General features: G+C 41.4%; 2 protein-coding genes across 6 annotated transcripts in view; one reads left to right on the plus strand and one right to left on the minus strand.

Annotated features, from left to right (window-relative positions):
* CMSS1 (cms1 ribosomal small subunit homolog) overlaps positions 1-25,293 on the minus strand; it is a 233,461-nt gene that overhangs the window by 41,133 nt on the left and 167,035 nt on the right. The window contains exon 1 of one of the 3 annotated variants that reach the window (XM_035314967.1): positions 22,126-22,168. The exons of the other annotated variants lie outside the window; for them this stretch is intronic. Coding sequence (XP_035170858.1) covers positions 22,126-22,153 — 28 coding nt within the window. The 5' untranslated portion in view covers positions 22,154-22,168. Of the gene's footprint in view, positions 1-22,125; positions 22,169-25,293 lie in introns of those variants that run through there. 3 annotated transcript variants of the gene reach the window in all.
* FILIP1L (filamin A interacting protein 1 like) overlaps positions 1-25,293 on the plus strand; it is a 200,125-nt gene that overhangs the window by 9,583 nt on the left and 165,249 nt on the right. The gene's annotated exons all lie outside the window — the stretch shown is intronic.

The raw sequence follows: 25,293 nt of genomic DNA on the forward strand, positions 1-25,293 counted from the left end.
GCATTCAAGAGATCAGACAGCTCTTTTTCTTAACCACCAAACCAAATTGGGAACCGGAAGTAACTGTAGAGGATTTTCATTCGAAGAACAGACCCTGTTCTGGTCTGTCAGTCAAGACTGCTGTTAGCATGCCCTTCAGGAAGCCCACAGTACCCTCTATCCTGCTATGCAAGTAGGAAAGAAAGTTCCCTCTGCTGCACTCCTGTGTTGAATTATGGGGTCGTTTTTCAAAGAGAGCTTTTAAGCGCACAGTGCTAGGATTTGGACATGATCAGAGGTCCGCAGATCTGTCTGCTGCTTTCAACACAGTCAACTACAAGGTGTGAGCAACTTGCCCGCAGAACCAAACAGGAGCCAGTGTGAGTCCGTTTCAGATGGTTCATCTCATTCCTACCAAGAGGCCCAAAGCAGGCAGCTGCTCCTCCTCACTGGGAGTGCTTGCAATGGCATCCCAGCAGATTAGGCTCTGTTCCCCATGAAGCTATACATTATTAATCTTATCTGAAGCAGACAGTGCTGACGCCCAGCTTCCTCAGTGTCTGGAAGAACACCAGCTGTCTCAAACTCAGCCCAAGGAAATGCACAGAACGTGCGCGAGTATCAAGAGGAAATGTTTCTTAAAGCTTTGCAGGATTCAGAATCCCTCCCCCCTTTTTTTTTCCTACACGTTACCAAAACAACTGCCTGGGATTTATACCCCACTCTGTGTCTCTGCATCCCCAGGTGTAAGAATACTTTTTTGTACTTTCCAGTTATGAGACACCTGTCATACTTCCTCTCAGACAATGACCTGTCCCCACAGGCCCATCCATTTGATTTTGGGGATGGGTTACTGCAAGACTGTCTTTATCAGATCAACAGAAGAAGATGCTCAGATTACGCAGCTGGTGGAAGATGCAGCAGCACCCCTCCCAAAGCCCAGAAATGGACACTGTAAAGAAAATTACTGTACACAACACAATTCCTTAGCTTCTACCTTCGAGAAATCCTTCAAGGGCTTGGTTCTAGGACTCAGTAACCTCCATGGTCCTTTTTCTTCACCAGTCTTGAGCGTTACAACCAACAAACACTACATGGTTCTTAGCATTGTGAATAAAAAGTTCGTTTCCACTGAAAGGCAACCAAGTTGAGGAAGAACATTTTACCTCAAACTTAAGAACTGGTCTATAAGGGGCACTGGATAACACTAGACATTCGTGGCCATAAACCACTGGATGGCAAATTACCCCAGAAACAGGAAATAAATGAATCTTTACCGACTTACAGACCTTTCAAAGTCTCTAACAATCTCAAACAAGCTTTAACAGTTATGTAGATACAGCATAGACTAGTGCAATACAGATACATGGCTTGGCAGGTAGATTAAGGCCTTTAAAAATCAAAGAACACTAAGCACCATAGCTAATTTTGTACCAGATACTTGTTTCTTGGACCCATTTTTAATTTCAGGATGCAGTCCAACAGTGAGTTGGTTTATGAACAGTCAAACCAAGATACACATACACAACCCACCCTCACAAGAAAGACAGAGATCTCTGTTGTGGCACCATTACGCACAAGGAAGAGCTATTTTTAAATAAAAAAACATCCACTACAGGGTAATAAAATGATTTCCAATAAGTTTTCGATCCCTTAAACCAGGAACCAAGACTTTGCTAGCAAGTGGGAAAGTGTTCTACAATTTGACACGTTACAGCCAAGTTGAGGAAAGATAAGTCAAACAACCTGAATGGCTACCATGCAGTCATTTTTACAGCAGAAATCGACACAACACGTTCACGTCTAATGAAACCACTTTATTCATTATTCTGGAAAATACACTAATTCTACTCACTATTTCCCACAGGTTTACAGCACTAATAAATCTAGATTTGTGCCATTAACCTCTAGAACTAACAACTGACTACCAGTAAGAGTGCAGTAGGTGGTGATGAAAGCAACAGAAATGCCCCATAATACAGGTTTGTTATTGCCTTTGTGTCGGGAGGCACTGTGTGGTAAGTGAATATTAACTTCAAAGACACGTCTCATTTTACACGGCTGGCCTCTCCTATGAAAGCTGAACTTGGAGCATGTTAGTGTAGTAACATGCTCCCAAGATCAGTGACTATAATGAAACACTATGGCTGAATAGTATTGTCCTCACCCACTTCCGTCATCAAAACAAGATGACATCATTACTTTTATTTTCTAAAGCTCGTTTTTGGCAAAGCAAGTCATCTGTTCTCCTAGGTACTGTTTAGAAAGTGAGATTAGTAGATTAATCCATTTGTCTCCCCAAGAGCTGTGCTTTTTACATTGCCATATTTACCACATGGCTTTGGGCATGGCAGATAAAGATTGTCTTAAATCTGTGATTGCCTCAGATCTGTCTGACAGGGCTCTTTGTGCCTCTGGAAGTAGGCTGACGGTTTAGTAGCATGAGGTCCCAGGTTTAATCCTGGTATAAAGCATTTTAAAAAAATAAACATTTCCAAGTAGAAGGCTGAAAAATATTACACTTCCATACTCAAATTCCACAAGGCAAATCTACTTCTCCCCAAGATAAACCTTTACATGTATATTTACCTGGCAAGTACATATGATGGCGTTTGACTAGACCTGTTTATCATTGCAGCAAAGGAGGCTTAGATAAACACATACAACCAATCAGTTTAGCTAAAGCCCGGAGACTTCCCACATTCTGAGGGTCTGACCCTCAGTCATTGTGTATTTCTATTAAGACACATCCACCAAGCTTTCATCACAAGGCAATGACTGTAAATTTCCTCCATTACCTGATCTGCAATTAATTGCTGGTGTTAAGAGCTTAATGTCTCACATACCTGTGTACAGAGTTGGAGCCAAAATCTGCCTATATACGTAGGACAAAACAATTTAAATATAAAACAAATAGAGAAAATTTGATTTTAATTATACTGGACAGAGTATTTGTCCAAGCAAATGCACAAGGGGAATATGTTACAAACAAAGCAAACAAAAATCCAGAAAAATTGGCACATCAAAAGAGAGTTATGGTCACATCTCTCATGGTAGAAAGGTTGATAAGGAGTTCAGAATTGCTGCCAAGGTTATTGTCATCCTGAATTTGTATTGGCTGTTCAGACACTGGTCACAAGATGTAAAGAATAACACAACATTTAGTTTTGTATAGAACTGTTACTACATGTAAAACTAAACAAGTTGTTTGCTTTTTCTGTTGTTTTGTTTTGTTAAAACCAATCACTATTCAGCACGTTTGGTAGAATACGCATCTTTCAGGACTCTTTTAATCAACCATAGCAATTTGTAAACCCATTTCAAAAATAAATATTTAGAGGTCATGTAAGCAATGAACTCAAAGAATGGCTTACATCCAGGCATTGTGTAGACTGAATGATGTCATCCTCCAGACATCTTTCTGCCCATGTGGTGCCATCAAAGAATTTTATTTTTTTTTTTAACATGATCAAAATTAAGGAAAGACAGAGATGTGAGGAACTCGCTGTAAATGAGATGGGGTCATACAAGAGGGGTCAAATCCCCCTACTCAACCATGAGCCAGCAGAAAGGAGGGACTGAGATAAGACAAAAGGTCAGAGCGGCAATGGTGGCCAGATCTTTTATTGGAAAGAGCTTAAGAACTAAATTAAAACAAAAGCCAACCCTCACACTTCTCCTCAGACATCTGCTACTCTCTGCCTTCTTTTCTTCTCACTAGTTTGGAGAAGACTTTTACCAGACAGCTGTTTTTTAATTGCCCACCTGGACATTGAGGTGCTCAAGGAAGGAGTTGATGGCAGCTGGCAAAATACTCAGTTCCACTAAACATCCTTCCTTGATCCAAGAACATTCTGGGGGTCAAGGAAATGGGGAAAAAGAGAAACACCACCTCACCATTGAGAAATGATCTAGAAATGATCTCCCACCTCAACACCTCAACCTACAGAACAACTCTTTAAGAAGTGCCATCTCTCCCTCAGTTCAGCAAGAGTACAAGGGATTCCTTCTGACTTCGGAGGCCATGCAGAAGGCCTTCCTTCTACTACCTTGCCACCAACCACGCCAGGTCTCTGCACCAATTTGCAGCAATATACTTCATTGTGCTACTCTGCTAAATTAGTTGCAGATGCTTCTGTAGTAAATCTTTCCTCAGCTGTGCACTTCAGAAAAATGAACTGGAAAAGTCTGCTTCATAGGCTCCATGTCAGCCACAAAAAAACTGCATGAAACCATGAAGTCAAACACAAAGCCCCCTGGGGGATTCTGGAGCACTACTGTCACATCCTGATTTTCAAATTTCATCCACTCAGCTGAAAGGATGTTTAAAACCAACATTTCTGGGGACAAAGAAAATCTCGTTTCATTCTTCTCTCATTATTGAAGTGTGGCTGAACCCTTCTATTCTCAGAACTGCCAAAAATAAATAAATGCTGCTACATGTAGGGAACTTTCAGCCTCAGAAGTGTAATTTCTCACAAGAACTTCTGAGCAACTGAAGATGTGGGAAAGGGCATTATTACTTGCTCTCAGCTAGAGCAGTTGCTAATATGAATATATGGGCCTCTTTAAAGTCCGCGTGCACAAATGGTTAGCCTGTCAGTAAACAGCAGGGTAATTTATCACCATCCCCCAACACCTCCCTCCTTAGAAATGCCGTACTCCTGAATATCATTTGTGAAAGCAGACCCCAGCTCAAGGTGAACATCATCTCGTGCCCTGCTGTAGACCTGAGCTCTGCTTCAGCCTCTGAGGTGCAGCTCCTTAACAGGGGGACAGGAGCCTTCGTGCTGGAGTGCTGCCTGTCTCTGGGAAATGCCACCACACTGACACTCCTGGTTCTCGCCTCTTTTCGCGGGTTTAATTCTATGGCCGGGAAGTTTGTTTGGCATTCTAGCTCATTTATACCGTCAGTTCAAATGCAAAGCATTAAAAGCTTGCCAGTTAACTTTGGGCTTAAGGTTATGACTGAGAAATCTCACAAAACCCAGGATGCTCAAGCTACAGCTTGAAGCTACAAATTACTGCCCTTCTCCCAGCACCTTCTTGTCCTCCTTGGACAAGAGGAAATGGCCTTAAGTTGCGCCAGGGGAGTCTTAGGTTGGATATTAGGAGAAATTTCTTCACTGAAAGAGATGGGAGGCATTGGAACAGGCTGCCCAGGGAAGTGGTTGAGTCACCATCCCTGGCGGTATTCAAAAGACGTGTAGATGTGGTGCTTAGGGACATGGTTCAGTGGTAGACTTGGCAATGCTACGTAAAAGGTTGGACTTGATGATCTTAGAGGTCTTTTCCAACCTAAATGATTCTGTGATTCTGTACTTATAATAATAAATATAATAATATACTATATAATATAAATATAATAATATAATATAATAGTAAATAAGTAAATATGAAATTTATCAGAAAAAAAACATATAGAAGAGTGAGTTTTCCGAGGACAGACATAATCTACTGCAAATGGGTATGCCACAGCACAGCATGGTGAGGTGATTTCCCTCAAACATTACACGAAGTTGATGGCAGAGTCAGGAACAGAATGCAAATCTCACCCATGTGTGACTTTTCTGCTTATTTACTGTACGTGTCTAAGTCTACTTACTTTTCACATGCTGATCATGCAAGACTGAGGTATGCTTCTCCCACACTTGGAAGTGTGACATGTAACTGCTTGTTGTTATCACTGTGCAAATTACCATGAGAGTGGGAACCTTACCTTTAACAGCCTGACTGTATTCAGCCACAATCCTAAACCTTTATCTTTGTGGCTAGAGCATTGCACTTATGCGCTCTTTATGGCTAAGTAAGGTAACTCCCCCCCCCCTCCCCCCCCCTCCCCCTACCACTCTCCAAATGCCCATTGCACTGAACCCCTCAAGGTAAATTTTGAGCAATGTTAGACTCACAAAAATGAATAGCCATCCAGCATCCCCTCTAGTGGCACACAATTAGGGGAGCTCAAACAGGCCAGGAAAGAGAAGCCACTGCTGTAGTACTCCCTGCTTTGCATGGGGAAGATTCCTGTTTCTCAGGAGATTGTAAAAAAAGAAAAACACAAAAACAACAACAAAAAACTTTTTCCACACAGAGCCCAGGAAAGCAGTCAGCACAATACGGTTCCCACTGCTCTCCCCTTTTGCTTTGCTTTGTAGGGAAACATCGCTTGTATGACCACAGTATCTGCTTGTATGTATATGTCAGTGTGCTGATCCCAGAATTTTAGTTTCGACCCACAGTCATATTACAGCAATATTTGACAAAGGGACAGAGAAAGCAACCTCTTGCAAGTTCTTACAAGTTTTGTGAAAATTATCAGGGAGGCGATTCTGTAATCCCTGGCTGAAGGAGTGGCTGGCACATGAGGTCCCAGAGAGCATGGAAAATCCCAACAAATTCCTCAGCCATGGGAAAAGTTTCAGCTGCGGCTCACAATCAACCACTGGACACAAATTTATAGGAAAGTAGGCATGGTCAGCACAACTGTTCAGAAAACTACTTGTCTGGCTAGGCAGTCATTGGAAGACATAGTTATGCGAATGATTTATTCTATTTTTTCCTTTAAGAAATCTTTCCCAGCACTGAAGAAGGATGGAGCAAAATGGTGGGTGACAAACACATTTGCTAGCACAAGAAGTAGCTTTGTAAAAGCAAATTTTGTGTTTTCTAATTTAAGAAGAAAAAAGCCAGTGACAGGGTGTGGCAAGAGATCCTGTTAGTTTCTAAGCTAGTTATTTTCAAACGTGTTGCATGTATATGCTTTCAAAACAGAGAAATGCATAACTTCTGGAAGGAGCACCGAGCTGACATGTTTGGTGATAGGGAGCTTATTTTCTTAAGGTCTGTATATGAGAGCAGAGAAATCTACTGTAAATGTCTTGATCACCAGCACTGGCTGTGGCTGTTTAAGGGGAGAAGGGGCAGACTGACCCCATTATCACCCCCAAGATGTGTCCCTTAGTCGCCCTTGCCCTTTGCAGCCCCAGTGAACCAACCTGGCAATGCCCCATGACTCGTGCTGTTTACCCCTAGCCTTGCTCCTGACAATCCAAGGCAGTCACAGAGGAAACACAAGGCACTGACCTGGCAAATCTGCAGGCACTTGTGGGAAGCAGGCAGTGACCTTTTCAGCCAGCACAACTACTGCAGAAAGGCAGTGCTTGAGCAAACCTTATCACATAATAGAAAACTTCCCCACTGGCACAATAATGAAAGGGAAGTCTATTTTCCACCAGCAGTTTACTGTTTGAGGATGTAACCTGAGTACAAAGGGATGTATGAACTTCAGCTTCCAGGCTGGAAGAGTCGTGACAGAACCACCTCACACATGCTTATTCGTCCCGTTAGGAGTTCACTCAGACTTGGCCATGCACGTGCCAGGTTGTCCTCCACGGCAGCACTTTGCTGAGAGTCAGGTATTTAACAACGTTGACAGCACTTGGGACACAGGCAGCACAAAACAGAGGATGGGAAGCTCAGACACTCTCAGGGCAGTGAGGCCCTGGCACAGGCTGCCCAGAGAAACTGTGGATGCCCCATCCCTGGAGGTGTTCAAGGCCAGGCTGGGTGGGGCTTTGGGCAACCTGGGCTGGTGGGAGGTGTCCCTGCCCATGGCAGGGGGTTGGGACTGGGTGGTCTGTAGCGTCCCATCCAACACAAACCATTCTGTGATTCTGTGACACATTGCTGTGCTGTGCAGAAGGTTTTAGTGGTTAGAGAGAACAGAATCTTGCCATGCTTTCTCTTGAACCTTTGCCCTCCAAGAAACTGAACAGATAGTATGGCAGGAGAGCTGCGGGCTCTGTGCAGCACTTTCCACATGCGTCTCCTGCATCAAGTCTTGATACCTAATACCACCGCCTCTTTTCCATGCCCATACAGCTTCCCATAACTCCCCCCTGTAAAACTATGAATACTGTTTTTCAAGAGTAGAAATTACCACATTGACGTAATTCTTATATCACTTTAATAATAATAATAAAAAGCTTGCAGTCTCTTGCCAGCAATAAAAGATGTCAGCATCATCAAAAAGCGATCTAGCTATTATCAATGTAAGCGATAGCACTAAAAATATCTTTGTACTCCAGCTCTCCATGACTCAATCTCTATCTATAAATACTTTAATGGGATTTATTCCATTTATTTTCTAGTTTCCCAGGTGATGACATGACAGACCTTCAACCTGGTCTTGCGCAACAAGCATAGGAGAGGTCAGTGAATTGGCAATAACAAACTGTTTGAGAGCCAGCAACAGCAAGAGGGAGTTCTGATACTTGATGACAATGCACTAACACAAATATATGTTTCCCTCTGCAAGGACTCCAGCATTTTTTAAAAAAAGTGTTTTAGGAAGAGATCCTTCACGCCATAATCTCCTAGACTGTTTGATCTGGTTACCTACGTACAGTCTGAATGACTGGCATTTATCTGCAACTAACTTGCAAGAAGGACAAAGAGCTGGTGTATCAAGTCCGCAGAATGGACTACAGTTCCTACATCTCTGAAATTTGTAATAAACAAGCTGGCAAAGACTTCAGTTAAATGTTTTTGCCCTGTTTTTCATGTGCAATTGCACTCCCCAAGTCAACAGCCATTTCTCTATTTAGGATTTTGGGATGAATCATCCCATCTCCTGTTGTACAAGGCTTTGAGCATGCTTGCCACTGCCAGCACCCATGGTGTGCCTCCTCTGTTGCATGCCATGTGCCAACTGCTCAAGTGAAGCTCTTCTGGTGGGGCTGGGTCATGACACTGGCAATGAACTTGTGCTCCAGGGGAAATGCAGAGCACGCCAAATCCCTGGTGTGAGAAGTGGGCCAGAAAGATCCTCGTGTGAGGCATGGGGATGGGAGAATACTTCTCCCCAGTACTAATGAGAATTTGAAAAAGCTTGACTTTGGCACAGAGAAATGAAAGGGCTCTTTCTTTCTCTCTTTTTTTTTTTCTTTTTTTCTTAATATACTCCTCTGTTCACACACTCCTGCATAGCAACGTGAGAATCCTTTGTGGGAAGCTCAACAAAACACGTTAACTTTTCTTTGCCAGGGACAGCTTGGTTAGGTTACCAGAACACAGGAATCTACATGGAAGAAAAAAGCAGCAAAATGTTTATAAAACGTCCATTTAAATCCAAGCTGGTGCTCCGTGCTCAGTAACACCTTGCGTGGCTGCTCCTGTCAGTGAAGCAACAGAAGAGGTGATATTAAGGGCCTGTTTTTCAGCCAAGCTCTAAAATCCCCCAGTATTAAGCAAGCCTGCCCGTCAGCCACCTTGCTCTGCTTGCAAGCAAACCCAACTGAAGTAACCTGAGGAGACATTAGCAACTCAACACTCACCGCAGTTTCATGTCGTGGTCTGACCAAGCGGCACAAGCACTTAACCACAGCCTTTAACAACAGCAATGCTACGCATACTAATCCCTCACTGATATTTCATGTCAGCTCCCAACATGAATCAGCACAGACAGCGATGGATTTGGCTTAACAAGCCGAGTCAATTGTGCTTGCACTTTTTTGGAGCAAGGGAGCTTATCGTTCCTAGCGAAATCACAGAAGGATGCTGACTGCAGCCTGCCAACCTCTTCCCAGTGGTGCCTCGCCAGGGCTAATGCGCAGCGGGGCCGTTGCTGCTAGGGCTGCCCAAAAGGCTTGGACATTCCCTTTGGGGAAAAACACCTCCGGAGTTGATGTCATTTACACGTTACCTGACTCTGATGAGCAACTTGCCTGCAGCCAAGCACAACACAACGGTGCCACTTTGAAAGAAGTGTTCAGGACATGTTTTTCATTACCACAGTCAGCCCAAACACTCCACGGCCTCCACCTTATCCTACTGTGCCATAGCCATTAACAAGCTGAAGGGATAGCGACACGTGGATGACGAAAACATTCCACCCGCAGGCTGGACTACACTGAAAATCTTGTGGGAATGTCAAGTTAGATATTTTCCATACCCTGAAGTGCCTTCTTGTGGCACATTAGCCTTTCCAATCCTTTTTTTTTCTTTAATTAACTACTGTGCTCAAACTTCCTGGGGCTTCTTTTTTGCAGTAAGGCAGAACTTCAGAAGTCTAGAAAAATAAAAAAGCAACAACTCTTCAAATATTTTTCCCACCAAAAAGAAAGCATTTCCCCTCATATCCTCTGATTGTTTCCCCCCTGTATCTTCCATGCTCTAAAACACTGACAGCATAAACAGACGGCCTAACTAATCAGAACCTCAGTCACAACAACCACAAAGAACTCGGAGCATTAAATGCCAATGCCACAGGTTTCTAAGACCAGCTCTGCTCAGAAGAACTGCTGTATTCTTGCATGATCAAACCTTAATACATTGTCAGCTTTCTCAGATCTCCAGTGGGTGAGAGGAATGAAATATAAGCTCAAAGATCTCAGGTCCAGGGTGAGGTGAAGTCCTGAGGCAGTGTGTGGCATAGCACTGTGTGCAGCCAAGAGGGCACAGGAAAATAATTCATTTGACTTTTCCATCCAGAAAGGCTTTGAGAGGTACCCACTGCTGCTAGCTTAACAGAAGGAGCTGTGGATGACATCTATCCAAAGCAAGGCTCCTACTCACTCATCTAGAATACAAGTAAAAGTCTTTTAACGACCTCATTTAAAAGCAAAGTTATTAGAGGATGACTGTTCTTGTTGGGCATGCCAATAATCTGATAGATATGCCAGCACTTAAGGACTTGGCTATCTCTAGGCAGGACATTGCACAGTGTCACTTCTAAAACAAGGTCAGTTATTTCCTTCCAACTGGTATGTGAAAGCTGCCAATAGCAATAACAAAAATATTCAAGAAGGAAAAAAGGAGCACAAACATGGGGAATAGCTGGAAATTTAGACAGTAATTTTTATTACTATTACTATTTTTAATTGCAAACGGAGTCAGAACACATTCTCTTAGTGACAATGTAATTTAAGCAGTCTATTATTCAGTATTATGTCAAACCAACAGACTGCAAAACCTTAACCTCCATCCCAGGTTCATTCTCCTATCCCACCCCCAATATACTTGTTCCAAAAAAACACTATATTTAATCCCTGAGTTTATAAAACAGATAACATAAATGCTATTGTACTCAACTCTAGGGAATTGTACAGTACTCTTGAAATGTCTACGGAAACTCCTGCTGGGATAATATTTAAGACTCTAGTCCCCAAAGCAACATTTCTCAAATGACCTCAAGCCTAAAGTTACCTAAGTTGCATCAAAGCTGCTCAGACATGTTGTTGCTGGCATCAGCTCAAGTTCTTTTAAAACATAGTTGAGATGTGCAATAAATAGAGAACAATGAAGTCAGCACATGTGAAAGAATTTAAAAAGTTGCCTATCAGAAAAAGCAAGGCAGATTTTGCATGTAAATGCGAGCAACAATTTTAAAGAGTAGCTGAGTGCCCTGCTCACTTGCAACCTGTTCAGCCCTTATGCCCTTCTAAGTATTGCATGTCCTACCCTTTAGCTGTGTTAAGATGCTACTGATCCAGATACCAAGATACATGTTAATACGCTACCTGCCAGAGGTGTTTGAAATTCCATCTGATCCTCATCAAAGAACAAAATTCCTTGCCCTTATTACAGTGTGTAAAAAGTTACCGAATGCCCCAGAGCAGGATGGCTGCCTCCCTTGAACACTGTCTTCCCCACCTCATAATACCATCAGCTTCAGGTGAACTATATGGGTTCCCCATGCTATCTTCATCTTTCAATAGTGGCTTTGAACCAAGAATTTTACTATTGAAGAACAAGTACGGAAAGGCTGAATCCCAAGATAAGTAAGCTGCAGGGCTGACCTCATAAGCTGTTCCCTAGGGCATACCATTGGGATTGCATGAGGTTCCTGGAAATATATGAAAAACAGACATTGAGGTTTTACCATTCATAGGCAGGAAGTAAACAATGTTTAGCAGGAATTAAATGCACTTATTATTCAAAGAAATGTAATACACATACAGACTAGGCTGGGGTTAAAGTGATACTCAGATCCAATATGGGAACACAGCAGGAGCAGGTTACAGCAAAATCCACCCGTGTAGCTTACGCACATGTGCACACTTGTGAACATTTATAGAAAACCACAGGCACAGCTAACCAACATTCAAGAAACATGGACGCTACATTAGAAAAATAAGAATTACAGAAGCACGTAGTGTTGTTTGCATCCACTCCCAGAGAATTTAGCAGGAAAAAAAAAAATTACCAAACCTTCAAAACAAACAATCCACTTCAGTGGGAAGGAAATCAAGCTAGTGATGATTACTTCTGAATACTCTCATCCTACTAAAATGCTTTGCAGAGAACAAGCCATGTGAGCCATGAAGCATTTCATCTTTTGTCTGCTTTGAGATCACATGATGAGCCTCACCCCTGAGTTTCCCCCTTGACACATGGAAGAAATCTACTGTAATATATTTGAAGTAGGAGCTTTAATCATTCACTAATACTGAAGATTATTCTTCTGTTCTAATTTGCCATAGACTTTCAAGGGAAATTCACTGGATAATGAAAAGTTTCAGAAACACCAACAATACAGAAGTGCCTAGAATTTACTGCCTATCTTCACATGAAGCCGTGATCCTATACTGAAATTTCTTCAGATTTTTTCCTGTTGTGATGACCTCAAGGACAAGTACTCTGAAACTTGAAACACAGGCACCTCACCTGCCTAAGCTGCAGCATTAGGGTCCCTAGTTGGAGGTGTTAGACACAGTCCTCATTTTGCATACTCCACTATAAGCTCATATGGACCACGCTAATGGTACGTATCAGAGACAATATGGGTCTTGCATTGGGCCTCTGCCATCTTGATTGCTGGAAAAACCCACTAATTTCACACTAACCATAACTAAGTTAATGGATCACCACTTGTAGTTTAGGCTGCCCTGTCAGGCTTAAAATTAATTAAAATCAGAACAATGATACTGAACCAGATGAACATCTGAGGGAATATGCCAAGGGAAAATACAGTATTGGTCTTCTTATTCCTCTGCTTGGTTTAAGAAGGCACAGAGATTTAGATTATCCCCCCTCTATTTTTCCCCCCAATAAGCTGCAGCTGAGGAAGACTGAAGTACTCAATATTTTGAGCTCAACATTCCTGTGTTTTTCCCCCTTAGAGATAAATTAACTACTAAGAAAGAAATCATCTTAAAAGTACAATACTCATTTTCTTCTAGTATCTTACACCAGAAGAACTCAAAAAGCTGTATGTACTTTTTAATGCACTCATCAACCACAAATCTGGAAAACTGGACTTACAACTACAGTCTTTCACAAGAGGTATCAGCTCTTGGTGAAAAACCTTCTTTTTGTTTGTTTGTTTTCAGGAACCAAAAGAAGTAGCTTTTGGGACCCCAGACAGAGAAAGAAAATCAGCTTTTAATCAGTCCCATCTCATGCAGCCAAAGTCTCACCTCTGGCTAATAAGGAAAAAATGCTCTTGATGTAGCCACACTGCACTACACTGGGATCTGGGTGTTATTTTGATGCATGGACTGCTTGATTCACAAAAAACTGAAATTCTATGAAAAAGCTGATGGGTCAAACATTTTCATGTGTCACATACACCACCAGGGCAATGAGAACCTCTCAACTCTGAGTGCAAACAGTACAGAACTTAAGTATCCACATTAGGATTTGCAAGAGAACAGACAAGCAGTCCCAATGCGTCCCAAGGCCGATCTTTTGTTCTATCACCCTGGCTTTATAATCCTAAATAGAATTTAAATAAACCCAGCTCAAAGCAAGGTTCTGAAAATTCAGCATACTAAAAAGTTGTTCTAATGTCCTAAGAGGCACATATAAAACATGAAAAAAAATATTAGCAATTAGGTTTTAGGGACTGTGATCTCACATGTGAAAAAAAAACAAAAACAAAACATTTTCAACTGAAGTCAGTGGAATTATATCCATTGACATAAAAACACAACACGGCACTCAAAAAAAAAACACAACAAAAACGTAAATCTTAAAATCCCCAGATACAACCTCTGTGGCCAGTGTCTATATTAGCCACATGTGCATTCTCCTCAAAGGAGGTTTCAATTATTTTTATAGTGAGATAATGTTCCCTTGACTATCTTAAAGTCTTAGTAGCACATAACAATTAAATTTCATTCTTTAGAAGACAACAGCAAACATCTGCAACTTTGAGTCTATACAAGAACTAGCAATTTTCCCATTTTCTTCCTGAGAAGGGTGACACCTCTCTGACTTTTCCACAATACCATAAAGCTACTGACAAGCTACATACAAGAATTTGAGGGGGAAGCAGGGGGAAGTCTCCTCTGATGCCAAGTCCAAACTGGAAGTTTTGCACTGCCAGTTGCAAGAAAAATGAGAAACAAAACACTTCATTTTGTAATAAAGTATCAGCTAACACCCTTAGCAGAAGGAAACACAGACCTCAACAGCCAAATCTGACTTTCACTCTGTGAACTAAAAATATATTTGCAGAGATTTGTTAATATGGTTGACCTCAAAATTTGGAACTTTCTTCCTTCCAGATGCAAAACAGCTCAAGATTCTGCATTTTCAGGGAAGGATCCAAAGGCCCCTCTACCGTCTAGTCCCTACTGAATTTAATCACCAAGCATTAGCAAATACAGCCAATTCTAGAAACTAGGGAACCAGTTATCCCCACTTTTGGATATAAAACTGAGCAGTTAGTCTCTTCTGTGCTTTCTATGATATACTTTACAGCACTGCTATGCAAGGTTTAGCACATTGCATGATGCCAACAGTGACTTTTCCCAGCACAGCTCTCCTGTGTTTGATCTTAATAATTAGAGGAAAGAAAATAGGACAATTAGCAGGACAGTGATCAAATTTAGGTTCTTCTTTCCTCATCTCCACTTTTAAGATGATGTTAAAAACCACAAAAAGGTAAGAGACTACACATATTTAGTAATGAAGAGAAGTACAGAAAAGGTATCATAAAGATGGCTTTAAAAAATGTCTACTTAAAGCTGGTTTCACCAGAGGAGAAACTGACATATTAGCCAGCAACAGCACTACAAGTCAAGCTGACTGTTCACAGCTAATCCAAATTGCAAAATGATTTGTCTGTGCTAGAAATTGAAGAAAAAGTATTTCAGGTTGTTGGCTTTGTTTCTGTTTTTCTTTTTTTTTGTTTCTTTTTGTTTGTTTGTTTTGTTTTATTTTTTAAAGTTACTGTCCAGTAACTAAGGGTTGCTTGGATGACATCAGGGTAATGTCTGCCACGTCATGACTGTGTGTAGGAACACTCAGGCAAGCCATATTCCTTTCAGGACTTCCAGCACCAGCAGCAGTGTCCTCAGACCTTCTTCCCTACGGACGTGTGATTAAAACAATTGCAGGATCACATCAGTTCCTTTAAAATGTATAATTATCTAATTTTCCTAGCAAAACTCCAGGGCAAACAGACAGGAAATTAGTTGTGTTTGTGCATAAAGAGAATAGACTCAATTTACTGGAGAATGATGTTCTCTTTCTCCTCTAAATGACTGTTCACCTGCATGGTTACTGTTAGTATGACCTTCCCCTGCCTACCTCACCTGAAATAGGGTCTCTGAAAGTCCAGCAGCACAGTGACCACTGAGCCCTTTTGCAGCAAAACCCAAATCCCACCCGATGTCCTTTACAACAGTACTTAGCAGAGATGCACACCTTGTTAGCTGCTCTGCAGACCTTGGGACAGGAAATATTCATTTAGAGAAGCTAATGGAGGTTACTTGCATTCACGGAAGGAAGGAATCCCCGTTGCCACCAGCAGCCCTAGCACACTAATATCAATGTACAAATTACAATCTGCTACACAATGGGACCACCTCCAAGAGCAGCCAGTGGTATAGAAGAGCCTTTTTAACACAGAAAAGCAAAGCAATGCTTTCTCCTACAGCTTAAACTCATTGTGGGTGGTTGGAAAAAGCATACTTTCTACCAGTAACATGGACAATCTTCAGGCAAGGATGTTAGCGCCTGAGAGGAGGGGAGGGGAACGAAGGAAACCAGCTTCATTTCCTGACATGACATGGAACTTGACATGCTTTTCAAGGCAGTTAGTCAGTCCAGGAGAAATGCTACATCTGGGAAAATGGCTGTGTAATGGGGACACAGCACTGAGACAGCAGGTCAGCATCAACCTCTTCAGATTTCCCTTTTTAGCAGAAATGATAGTGCCCCCCCCAAAAAACTAATCCTCTTCAAAACGGAAGGGAACAGGCAACCTTGCATTCATTTTCTTGTGAGAAATTCCGACACCCAATTAAGTTACCAGAGATCTATACCAGAACATTCAGAAACTGAACTATAACCTGCAGTTACAGAGGCAAAGATGATGCATTTCTACATGTGTATTAGCACAGAAACTTACAGTGTAACACATTCAGAAGAACAAACCTCCTTTCAGATGTGTGGCTGAAATGACCTCAAAACAATTTTTTTCCAGATTAAATAGGCACCTCTTAAAGCCCTAGATATGAACCTGTGACCCCTGGCTGACAGGGACCTACCTGTGAGACATGTGGAGAACCACCAGGGGTCGACAAACACACCTTGCGGCCTAGTGTCCCCTGCAGCCACTGAACGAGACTTGCCAAGAAACAGAGATTTAAACCAGGCTGTGGCAGCATGGCTCACCAAGAATAGGGTGTCTGTGGGGCAGCAGACAGCACAGCGACATGCACTGCGCAGAAGATCAGGCCAGTGGAGTCACGGAAAGCGGCAGGGCTGGAGGAGCTCTCAACCACACAGCCAGGCAAGGCTCCACCAGGCCCTGCCTGACTGGTGCAAACCCAGGACGAGATGGACCTGAACAGGATGAAGGTATGAAGGATCAGGAGCGCAGGGAGATGCAGATATGTGGGATGATCTACAGGGAACACAGCATCTGCTTTCCAAAACTACCCAGTGAGTCACCAGGGTGGAAAATACAGCATCTGCTCTAGTCCCGAGGAAGGAGCCATTTGCAAGGCTCTAATTGGCCTCAGTGGGGATCCCTCGTTAGTCATCACGGTTCACTGTGAAGCGAAGGTACTTTCTGTGAATGGCCAAACCACAGCGATGAAACAGACTTCTTCAAGACTGAGAGACGTGAAGCAATCCCTTGCCACAACAAAGATACTATCAGCTACTGTCATCATCCTGCATTTTCATTTGTGAGGGAAGATGCTCAGTCTGACCGCTTCTGTGTCAAACGGAAGAAAATGGCCTGCTGAGAAGGAAGCTTTGGATTTTTTCTTGGCAATGCATTCTGGCCCTGGGCTCCAAACTCTGACACACCACATGTAAGCAGATTATGCTCTTCACCCAGCAAACAAGGAGCTGCATCTCCTCAGAGAGAAATGGAGCTCTCATAGCTAACATCTAGCTACAGCTCAGCTATGTAAAAAAAACAAACAAACCAAACCCAGAGACTAGAAACTGAGCCATCGCACTGGAAACATGTATTAAAAACCACAAAGATGCTAAAAAAGTTAAAATTCACAAAAGAAGCAGCGTTAATCTGAAAGGCTCGGGTAACTTCCAGCAAAGAGCAGCAAAACACAAAGGAGCTCTGGCTGGCCAAGACAAGGAGAGGAGGCAGCAGGCAAGGGCAGTGCCATCCACTCACTGCCAGTGTGCAGGACACGGAGCAGAGAGGTTGACTTGGATCGCTCCTTGTAGGCATGGCTAGCTCCAATGCGTCTCCAGCTCCAAGGGCTGCATGCACACGCACAAAGGAACAAGATGCCAACAGGCAATTTTTGAGAGCATGCTTTCCCCCTGCCAGACATAGCTTAGAGTTGCAGCTGTTTGATTTTTACCTGATTTCAACGACTAGCTAGCACATCAGGACAAATTCCCAAGGGATGGTGATTCACTGGCAAGGATGAAGGGTCCCAGCAGGATTCTCCATCCACAGGGATGAAACTTCTGTAGCTTTTCTTCCGGGGTCTCCCTTGACATTCATCTAACATATGCCATACTTAAAGTCACAACACTCCTGAGTACATACCTATAATAGTCTGGCAGATTACACTCTATTCTGTGGTTCATTTCTTCTCCAGAGAATTTACAGTTTTAGATGTTTTTGTAACTTCAGTATAGCTAATGAGCAGTTCAACAGTTCTCCCAGTTCTGAGCTCTTCTTGTACAGTCCAGTAAAAGAAACTACTGGGAGGCAGTCACACATTTTTAGTTTAAAAGGAAATTCAAGAGATCCTAGCTTTGATCCTCAGAAGAATTCTACCAGCCATTTTGATATATGGGGGCATATATAGAACCATGAGGAAGCAATAGTTTATCCTAGAGCAGAAACTGCACTTTTCTTTCACTGAGGAGGAGAAGGAATGAGGGGAATTAACAGATCATGAATTCATTACAAATACCAGACATATGAAAAACAGAATGAAAATAGATTGACTAAACTTTTCTATAGTCACTGTCAAAGGAAACAAGCACAGTTACCTAGAAACAAAGCATCTATACAGTACTAGTACGGTATGATTTGGTTTTGTTATGCTGTGTGTAATGCAGAGCAAAGCAGTCTCTCAATCTGAAGAATTTAATCCAGAACAAATCCAAATGCAGAACAAGTAAAGGTAACAAAGAGTTTAAAATATATATATATATTTTAAAAAGGATGTTTGTCTTATACAAGCCAATGGTGTACAGTTAGGCAGCTTATTATGAGGTTATGCCTTGTTTTCACATTTGTTTTATTCAAAGTATAAATGAAAAAATATATATTTAGGCACAAATGTGCCTATAACAACTTTTATTCATAACACATCTGTTTCACTCTTCTTTTAACTTACTTTTGAACTCCAGTTCCTTAGATGCCTTTCAATGAAAAAGATGGCCAAGTTTGCATATTGACTTGAGCTGATTTCCATGAAGCATGTAAATAGGAGCTCATTACAGCTGGCTCCCAGTAACACCCTCTGAACACTCTGTGGAGACAGCTGTAGAAACCCACCACTGCTCTCAGCCATCAACAAACAAGAGTTGGGGAGAAATTACTTTTTCTGTCTTGCACTCAAGGAGGACAAAAGCTCATCATGTGCATGACAATACACAGCTCTTAATTGTGGCTGAAGTTTGTGTTACATTACATTGACAGAGCTGCAGAAAAATAAGCAGAAAAGCAATAAATTATATTCCTAAGAAAGCAGCAGCCACCCAAGAAATGAACTAGTACAATGACAAGACCTTGCATCACCAGGTGTTTTAGGTCATGAACGTAAGCAAGCAGGCAGAGTGTTGGTTAAGCAAACATCTCATTTAAGCTTCATAAGTGCAAAGTATGTGATATTTCACAAACTCTTCCCCAGCGCAACATTTAATTGGTTCACCCAACTAAATAACTCCAGGATGAACCAGAGATACTGTAAAGGAACTAAATTGCCCTTCTCTTAGCACAGACGCTACAGACAAGGAAGTAAAGGAAGAGTCTTTATAAAGACGTGCTGTAAGCAGCTCCGTCTACTTAGGCCTAAAACCTCACCGCCCTGCAACTCTCTGCAGTGTATGTTAAAACCGATTTGGTCCTTATTTTCTCCTGAGCCCCTCACCCTGAATCTGCCAACTCTTTCCATCCTTTACCTAGCCCTGATTGCTCCCATTTCTCTCTCACACCTCGATGCCATTAGCTCCGCTAGCCCACTGGGGGTCTTCACCGTGCCTCTGACGTACACAGGAATTCTTCTGTTCGCACAAAGGAATTCTACGGCCAACACGCGTTTATTGCTAAAAGCAATAAACTGAAAATTGAACCGTCACAGCAGTTAGATCAATTACATTTTCTTCCAGTGACTAATAATTTCTTTTGTTTTGTGTTTTAAAAGTAAATGAATAACAAGACTTACAGTCAGCTGAAGCATGGAAAAATATTTAATGTGAATTTCCAGAGCACAGCGTTTCTGAAGCCCTGCCAGTCATGTAGGAGATAGAACACGGCATTACTAATTATTCTCATGTGTAACCACAGTGATGTTATAACACAGGTTATTTAAAGCCTTGTGGGATTCACTTAGCATTCTAGGTAAAGTACATTTTAAATGTATTTCCCTGGCCAATGTCTGAAGGGGCATTCCAAAAACTGAAGTGCAAATTTCACAGCCTCTAGCACTGGCAATATATAACCTATAAAGCAATCAGAAACTTTTATCTTTTGCAGAATAGCTGGAATCCCATGCCTTTGCCGACAGTTTCATACTTTGCTCCCTAAACAATAAAAATGTCACAAGAGCTGCTGCTAGCAGGTTGGAAGGAGGTCAGCAACATGAGTGTCAGGGGCTTTTTATTTCCTTTCTTTTAAACTCCTTGGGGAGCCTAGTGATCAAAACTTAGCAAAGTGCATAAATATGTTGCGTAACAGGATTGTTAGATCTGTTGGCTTCATATTAGAAAGGCTATAAAACAAAATTCCTATTATGGATATTTCTTGATGTTTGGTAGTAAGTCATGCATTCCCACTACAGATAGTCATTTTCATCCTCTTGCTGTTAAGATCTCATTAAAGAGCATTGCTGCAATACTTTCACCAAATTACAGTAATTTGGGAGTTTTACTTTTGGAAAAAAATGTAACAGAATAATTAACATGTTGATCAATTTCACTCACTCTCTTAATTAATGCCAAAACAGCTGGAAGGCCTGAATCATTAACCGCTTGCTTGTTTTAGCTATCGCATTGAGAGTGTGACCCATTTCTGTAACATCAACACTACCAGAAGCCAGAATCTTCCTGCACTTCTGGCCACAAAGATCTGCTTGAATGGCCAGTGCAGACTTGCAAGAGCATTTGAGATGAAGGTTTATCTCACTAGAATCATCTTAACTAATATTTCACCACTGACCCACACAAATGGAAAACAGACAAATTTGAAACATACTCTGTATTTACTCTCAGGTGATGCCTGGGTCAAGCTCAGTAAGCTGGTTTTGATCTATGAAGTTCTCTGTATCTCTGTCCTAGCTGCCTAGGGAAAGCCTCATCTTTCCTCTTCTACTGTGATAGCCTGAGACGTGGAATCAGCAGAGACAATCCTCCCACAGCTTTCTTTAACAAATACTAAATCTCTTTGGAGAACTTTTATTTATAGTAACCCACTACTGTGGGCTACTGCGAATCACCAGCAAACCATTTTGAAGCTACATCAGTGTGACTGAGAGAAAAATCCAGCCCAAGCATAAGCCCTGTCTTAAGCCATAAACCAAATCTTAGTCACACTGTTTTAAATGTCAAACTTCCCATTGCTTTTGTAGAGACCAAAGTGTAGATCACAGTTACAGAAATACATCCATTTAAAAACACAAAAGGAATCTGGCACTGAATTTCCTCTATCTATACATTAACGTATTTTGTCACATTTTCACAATGACATTGAAAAATATAGTATCTGCCCCAAACTAGAATTTCACATCCCTTAGGATTTCTTACAAAGCATTCCACCCTCCCACTCTCATGGTACTTTATGAACAAGTTTTAACATCAATACAACACATCAAATGTAAGACTTCTCTCAAAAAAAAAAAGGTTAAGTCACAAATTCTACGGACAGCTTAGTAGTTTTTCTTCTGAACTGCTAAGTCACTCTTCCCCCAAAAATGTAAAGCAGCACTTTAGAACTCCACATCTAATTTGAATATTATTTCTTAACTTCAGAGAAAATACCAGTACTGAGCAACCTTAATGAAAAACAAGGAAAAAAAAAAGTAATAACCACTTTGATTTTGCATGAAAAAGGAGGAAAAATATTTACAAAAAATAAAAGATCTACAGCTGAAGGAAAGAAATTAAGAGCTTGCACATCTGCTGAATTATGAGCATCTTACTGAACTACACAGTCCACAGCTTATCTGACAAGGCTCCACGAATGTGTCTCTGCTCCCAGTGAGAACTGTTGGATGTTTTAAAAATCTCTAAGGACAGTTTTTATGAATAGAAAATGTAGAACTGAGAACCAAAAAAACACCTCCAAGTCTCTGATATATAAAAATATATGAAAAGATCTGGGTTTAATCTCACAAAAGACTGACCTTTAAGCATAGGCAGTAATTTATTGACTGGGAAAATGTTTGACTAGCCTAGGCATTAACCAAGGACCTCTTCATTCCTGAAGACGATATTATATAGCTAAAAGCCTGCTTTAAAAAAATGAGTCCATGTGCTTACCACCAAGGAGAAAGCAGAAGAAAAGCATCCATTATCAAGACTGATGGTAAATATACTCCATGTCATGTGTGTAGGACAAATAACACTGTAGGAGAAGCAGCAGGTCTGAAGCTGGTGCCCCAAATAATGCAGCAGAAGCACCACACAGGGGGATAAATTGTAATCTGCATTCACCAAGGATAGGGATAACAAAACAGAATTACTCATTTCTTAGAAGGGCTTCTAGTTTCTTTTTTGAGCCCAGAAACTGTTCTCTCAGCATAGCTGAGTACTTCCTGCTGCCTCTCATTCTTCAGGTAAGGAGAAATAAAAGCAGCCACATCCACACTCACATTGTGGCCTCCCAGGTAGTGTATGATCACCAACAATAACCGCATCCCAGCCACAAAAAAGAAAAGCAGAAGGCTAGTTAGAGACAATGGAGATAAGCTGCCTACAGTAAATACCTTCTGGAGGAAAAAGTGCCTCTGATAGTAGCTTTTCCCTACTCATGCCATGAGTTTCACTCCACAGATTGAGTCATGTACTAAATAGAGCAGGTCTGAATAGACGCGTGTGTTGCAAGTCTTTTTTTTTTAACATTGAGTCAGTGGATCCTGAGAGATGTGAAAGGAACGTGATGGGGGAACCATCGGGTGGTTTCACCCCACAGACTAGGAAGCATTATGTTTCTGAGCATCCATATCACAATTGCTGCAGAAACCTGAAGCAGCTCTCAGCCAGCCCCAGCCCTCTGCCCCGTCCCCAGCGCCCCACAACCTGGGTGTGAACCCAGCTTATGCTATGGCAAGTCCTTGCCAAGCTGCTGGCCTCAACAAACTGCAGACAGAACAGAGAGAGATCAGGAAAGCAACCCCCAAGAGACTTTCACATGCCTTAGATATGCTCTGGGCTTCTCAGAGTTTACTTCCTTCTTCTTCAGCCTGCACCCAGATTAAATTGGGAATAGAAATCTCTTCTGAGCATATCATCGAGCTCAATAAAACAGGATGTAACGTGCTTTTTTGCCATTGCTGGACATAATTTTTACATCAAGCTATGTACTAATTTAAACAGTGTCAGGCAATGCTCATCTTTCTAGGCTGCTGCAATCATGGATCCAGGTAAGGCAGAGGATGTCCAAGTGATGCTCACATGCCTTCTGCAATCTGGCTCCACTATTTTGTAAGTTGATAAAGGTGAACAGGGAAGGTGAAAGGTCTAAGACATTGAAAGGAATAAACAGACACTCAAATTACCAGCAAAAAGAACGGGTTCACATGAGAGGGAGTAGACATTCCATAATCTGGTGAAACTGCAACATCAGTTCTGAGGTGTATGCTTGTTGGGTGCCCATCACTACTTGTGAAAGGTGCTCAGTCTGAGAGGGCTTCCACAAACTCGAAGACGAAGGAACTGAAGAAAAACAAATTTGATGAATATTTTCCCTCATCACCTCCACAATGCTACCGTCTTTAAACAAGCACAGAAACATAAGATGTCCCTGACATCCAAATCTGATCTTTATTAACTAATCTTTCTTGCGTTTCTCCAATCAGCTTAGCAAGCTCATTTCACCCAAATGTTGCTGAGCTGGTGGTAAAAGCAAGTGGTCAACAAATTGAGGAGATTCGAAACTAAAATACAGCAACAAGAAGTAAAATGCTGCTATGTTTTAACTTCTTTTCAGATTACAAACAGACTTTAACGGTGTAGTTATTAAAAACAAAACAAAACAAAAAAAAAACTTTTCAAGGGCTAACCACCCTTTAAAGGAAATCTTACCTCTCTACTTTCTATGCAGCACTCTAAAAAAATCAAATGAGAGGTTAATTCTCCTGATTTAGAATAAATTACAAAAGTTCATTTGATAATAAAGCCTAACTGTACATTTTGTTTGCAGCCACCAACTGGTGACAATCTTGCTGAGCAGGTAACTTTTCTTGCATTGAAAGATGCAAAGCTAAAACACAGAACTAAGTAAGTTCCTGCATGTGGTTGTACTTGCCTCAAAGGGCTTCAAGTGCACGCGCAAAATATGAACAAAAAGTCAAACAATCCTGTTATTCTAGTTTCAGAATTTATTAATACAGTTTTATTACAATTTTTAAATAATTTTATTTGCTTCCAAAAGAGGCAAATATTTTTAATCTGGTGTTTCTTTCTATGACATTTCCAGCAGAAAATAAAGCATTTGATTACTGCCCCTAAAAACTAGGTTCTTTTATTTCAGAGTCAAGCCATTTCTCTTTTGTGGAAAGACAGGTAATGTCAAGTGGACACTAAAAACAAACAAGCAAACCACTAGTGGGTTTATAATTTTACTCGTTTTAACACATGGAAGGCAAAAGAGTTTAGGTAGATTAAGACGAAAACATAAGTTCAGGACTCAGCTCAGAACTGTCTGAAGTCATCTCTTCATTTTGCTGGCAAATTGAGAGAAGACGACGGGACAAGACTAAAACACAAAGCAAACTAACCGTATGTAAAATTAACCTAAAGCACACGCATGCCATATTATTTCTTGAAAATAGTGACTAGATTTCTGTAAGAAGTGGGTGCATGTTTAAGGAGCAGTGGGCACTGCCATGAACTCAGCCCTCACTCTGTACTCATACTTTTCACAACAATTTGATGCAGCAGAGGGTGTTAGGAGAAGACATAATCTTGCTAAACTAAAACCCAGGTAGCCAGCAGAGCTAAGTGAGAGCTGACTGTGTAATTTATCAAGGAGTTAACCCCTTAAATAAGCTATTGTAGAGCTCCCTCCTGAGGGACTTCTCAATTGCAATGAAAACTGTTCCAAATTCAGCTTCCACTGCTAGAATGAAAACAAACACCACAAGGGCATGATGAGATGGAGGCCTTCACATAGCCACTGAGAGAAATGATGGGATCTCACATGCTGCTTCAGTTACCAGGTCTAATAGTTTTAGTATGCCAGTAAAGACAGGCTTCAAACTGACATTGTTACAGAGGTCAGAGCTCACAGATTCCAGGCAATCCATCATCAAAACCCTTCAAAAGCTGCAGCCAGATTTAACATCAGCACCTGATGGGGTGTTATTAAACAGACAGCCCTGCACTAAAGCACTCTCATCTAGGAGCTTACACAAACCATTAAAAAAAAAAAAAAAAAAAAAAAAAAAACATTATCATAACATACCTAGTCACCTCATCTGACCTCAG

This window comes from Oxyura jamaicensis, chromosome 1 (genome assembly GCF_011077185.1).
Source record: "Oxyura jamaicensis isolate SHBP4307 breed ruddy duck chromosome 1, BPBGC_Ojam_1.0, whole genome shotgun sequence".
Classification (NCBI taxonomy): domain Eukaryota; kingdom Metazoa; phylum Chordata; class Aves; order Anseriformes; family Anatidae; genus Oxyura; species Oxyura jamaicensis.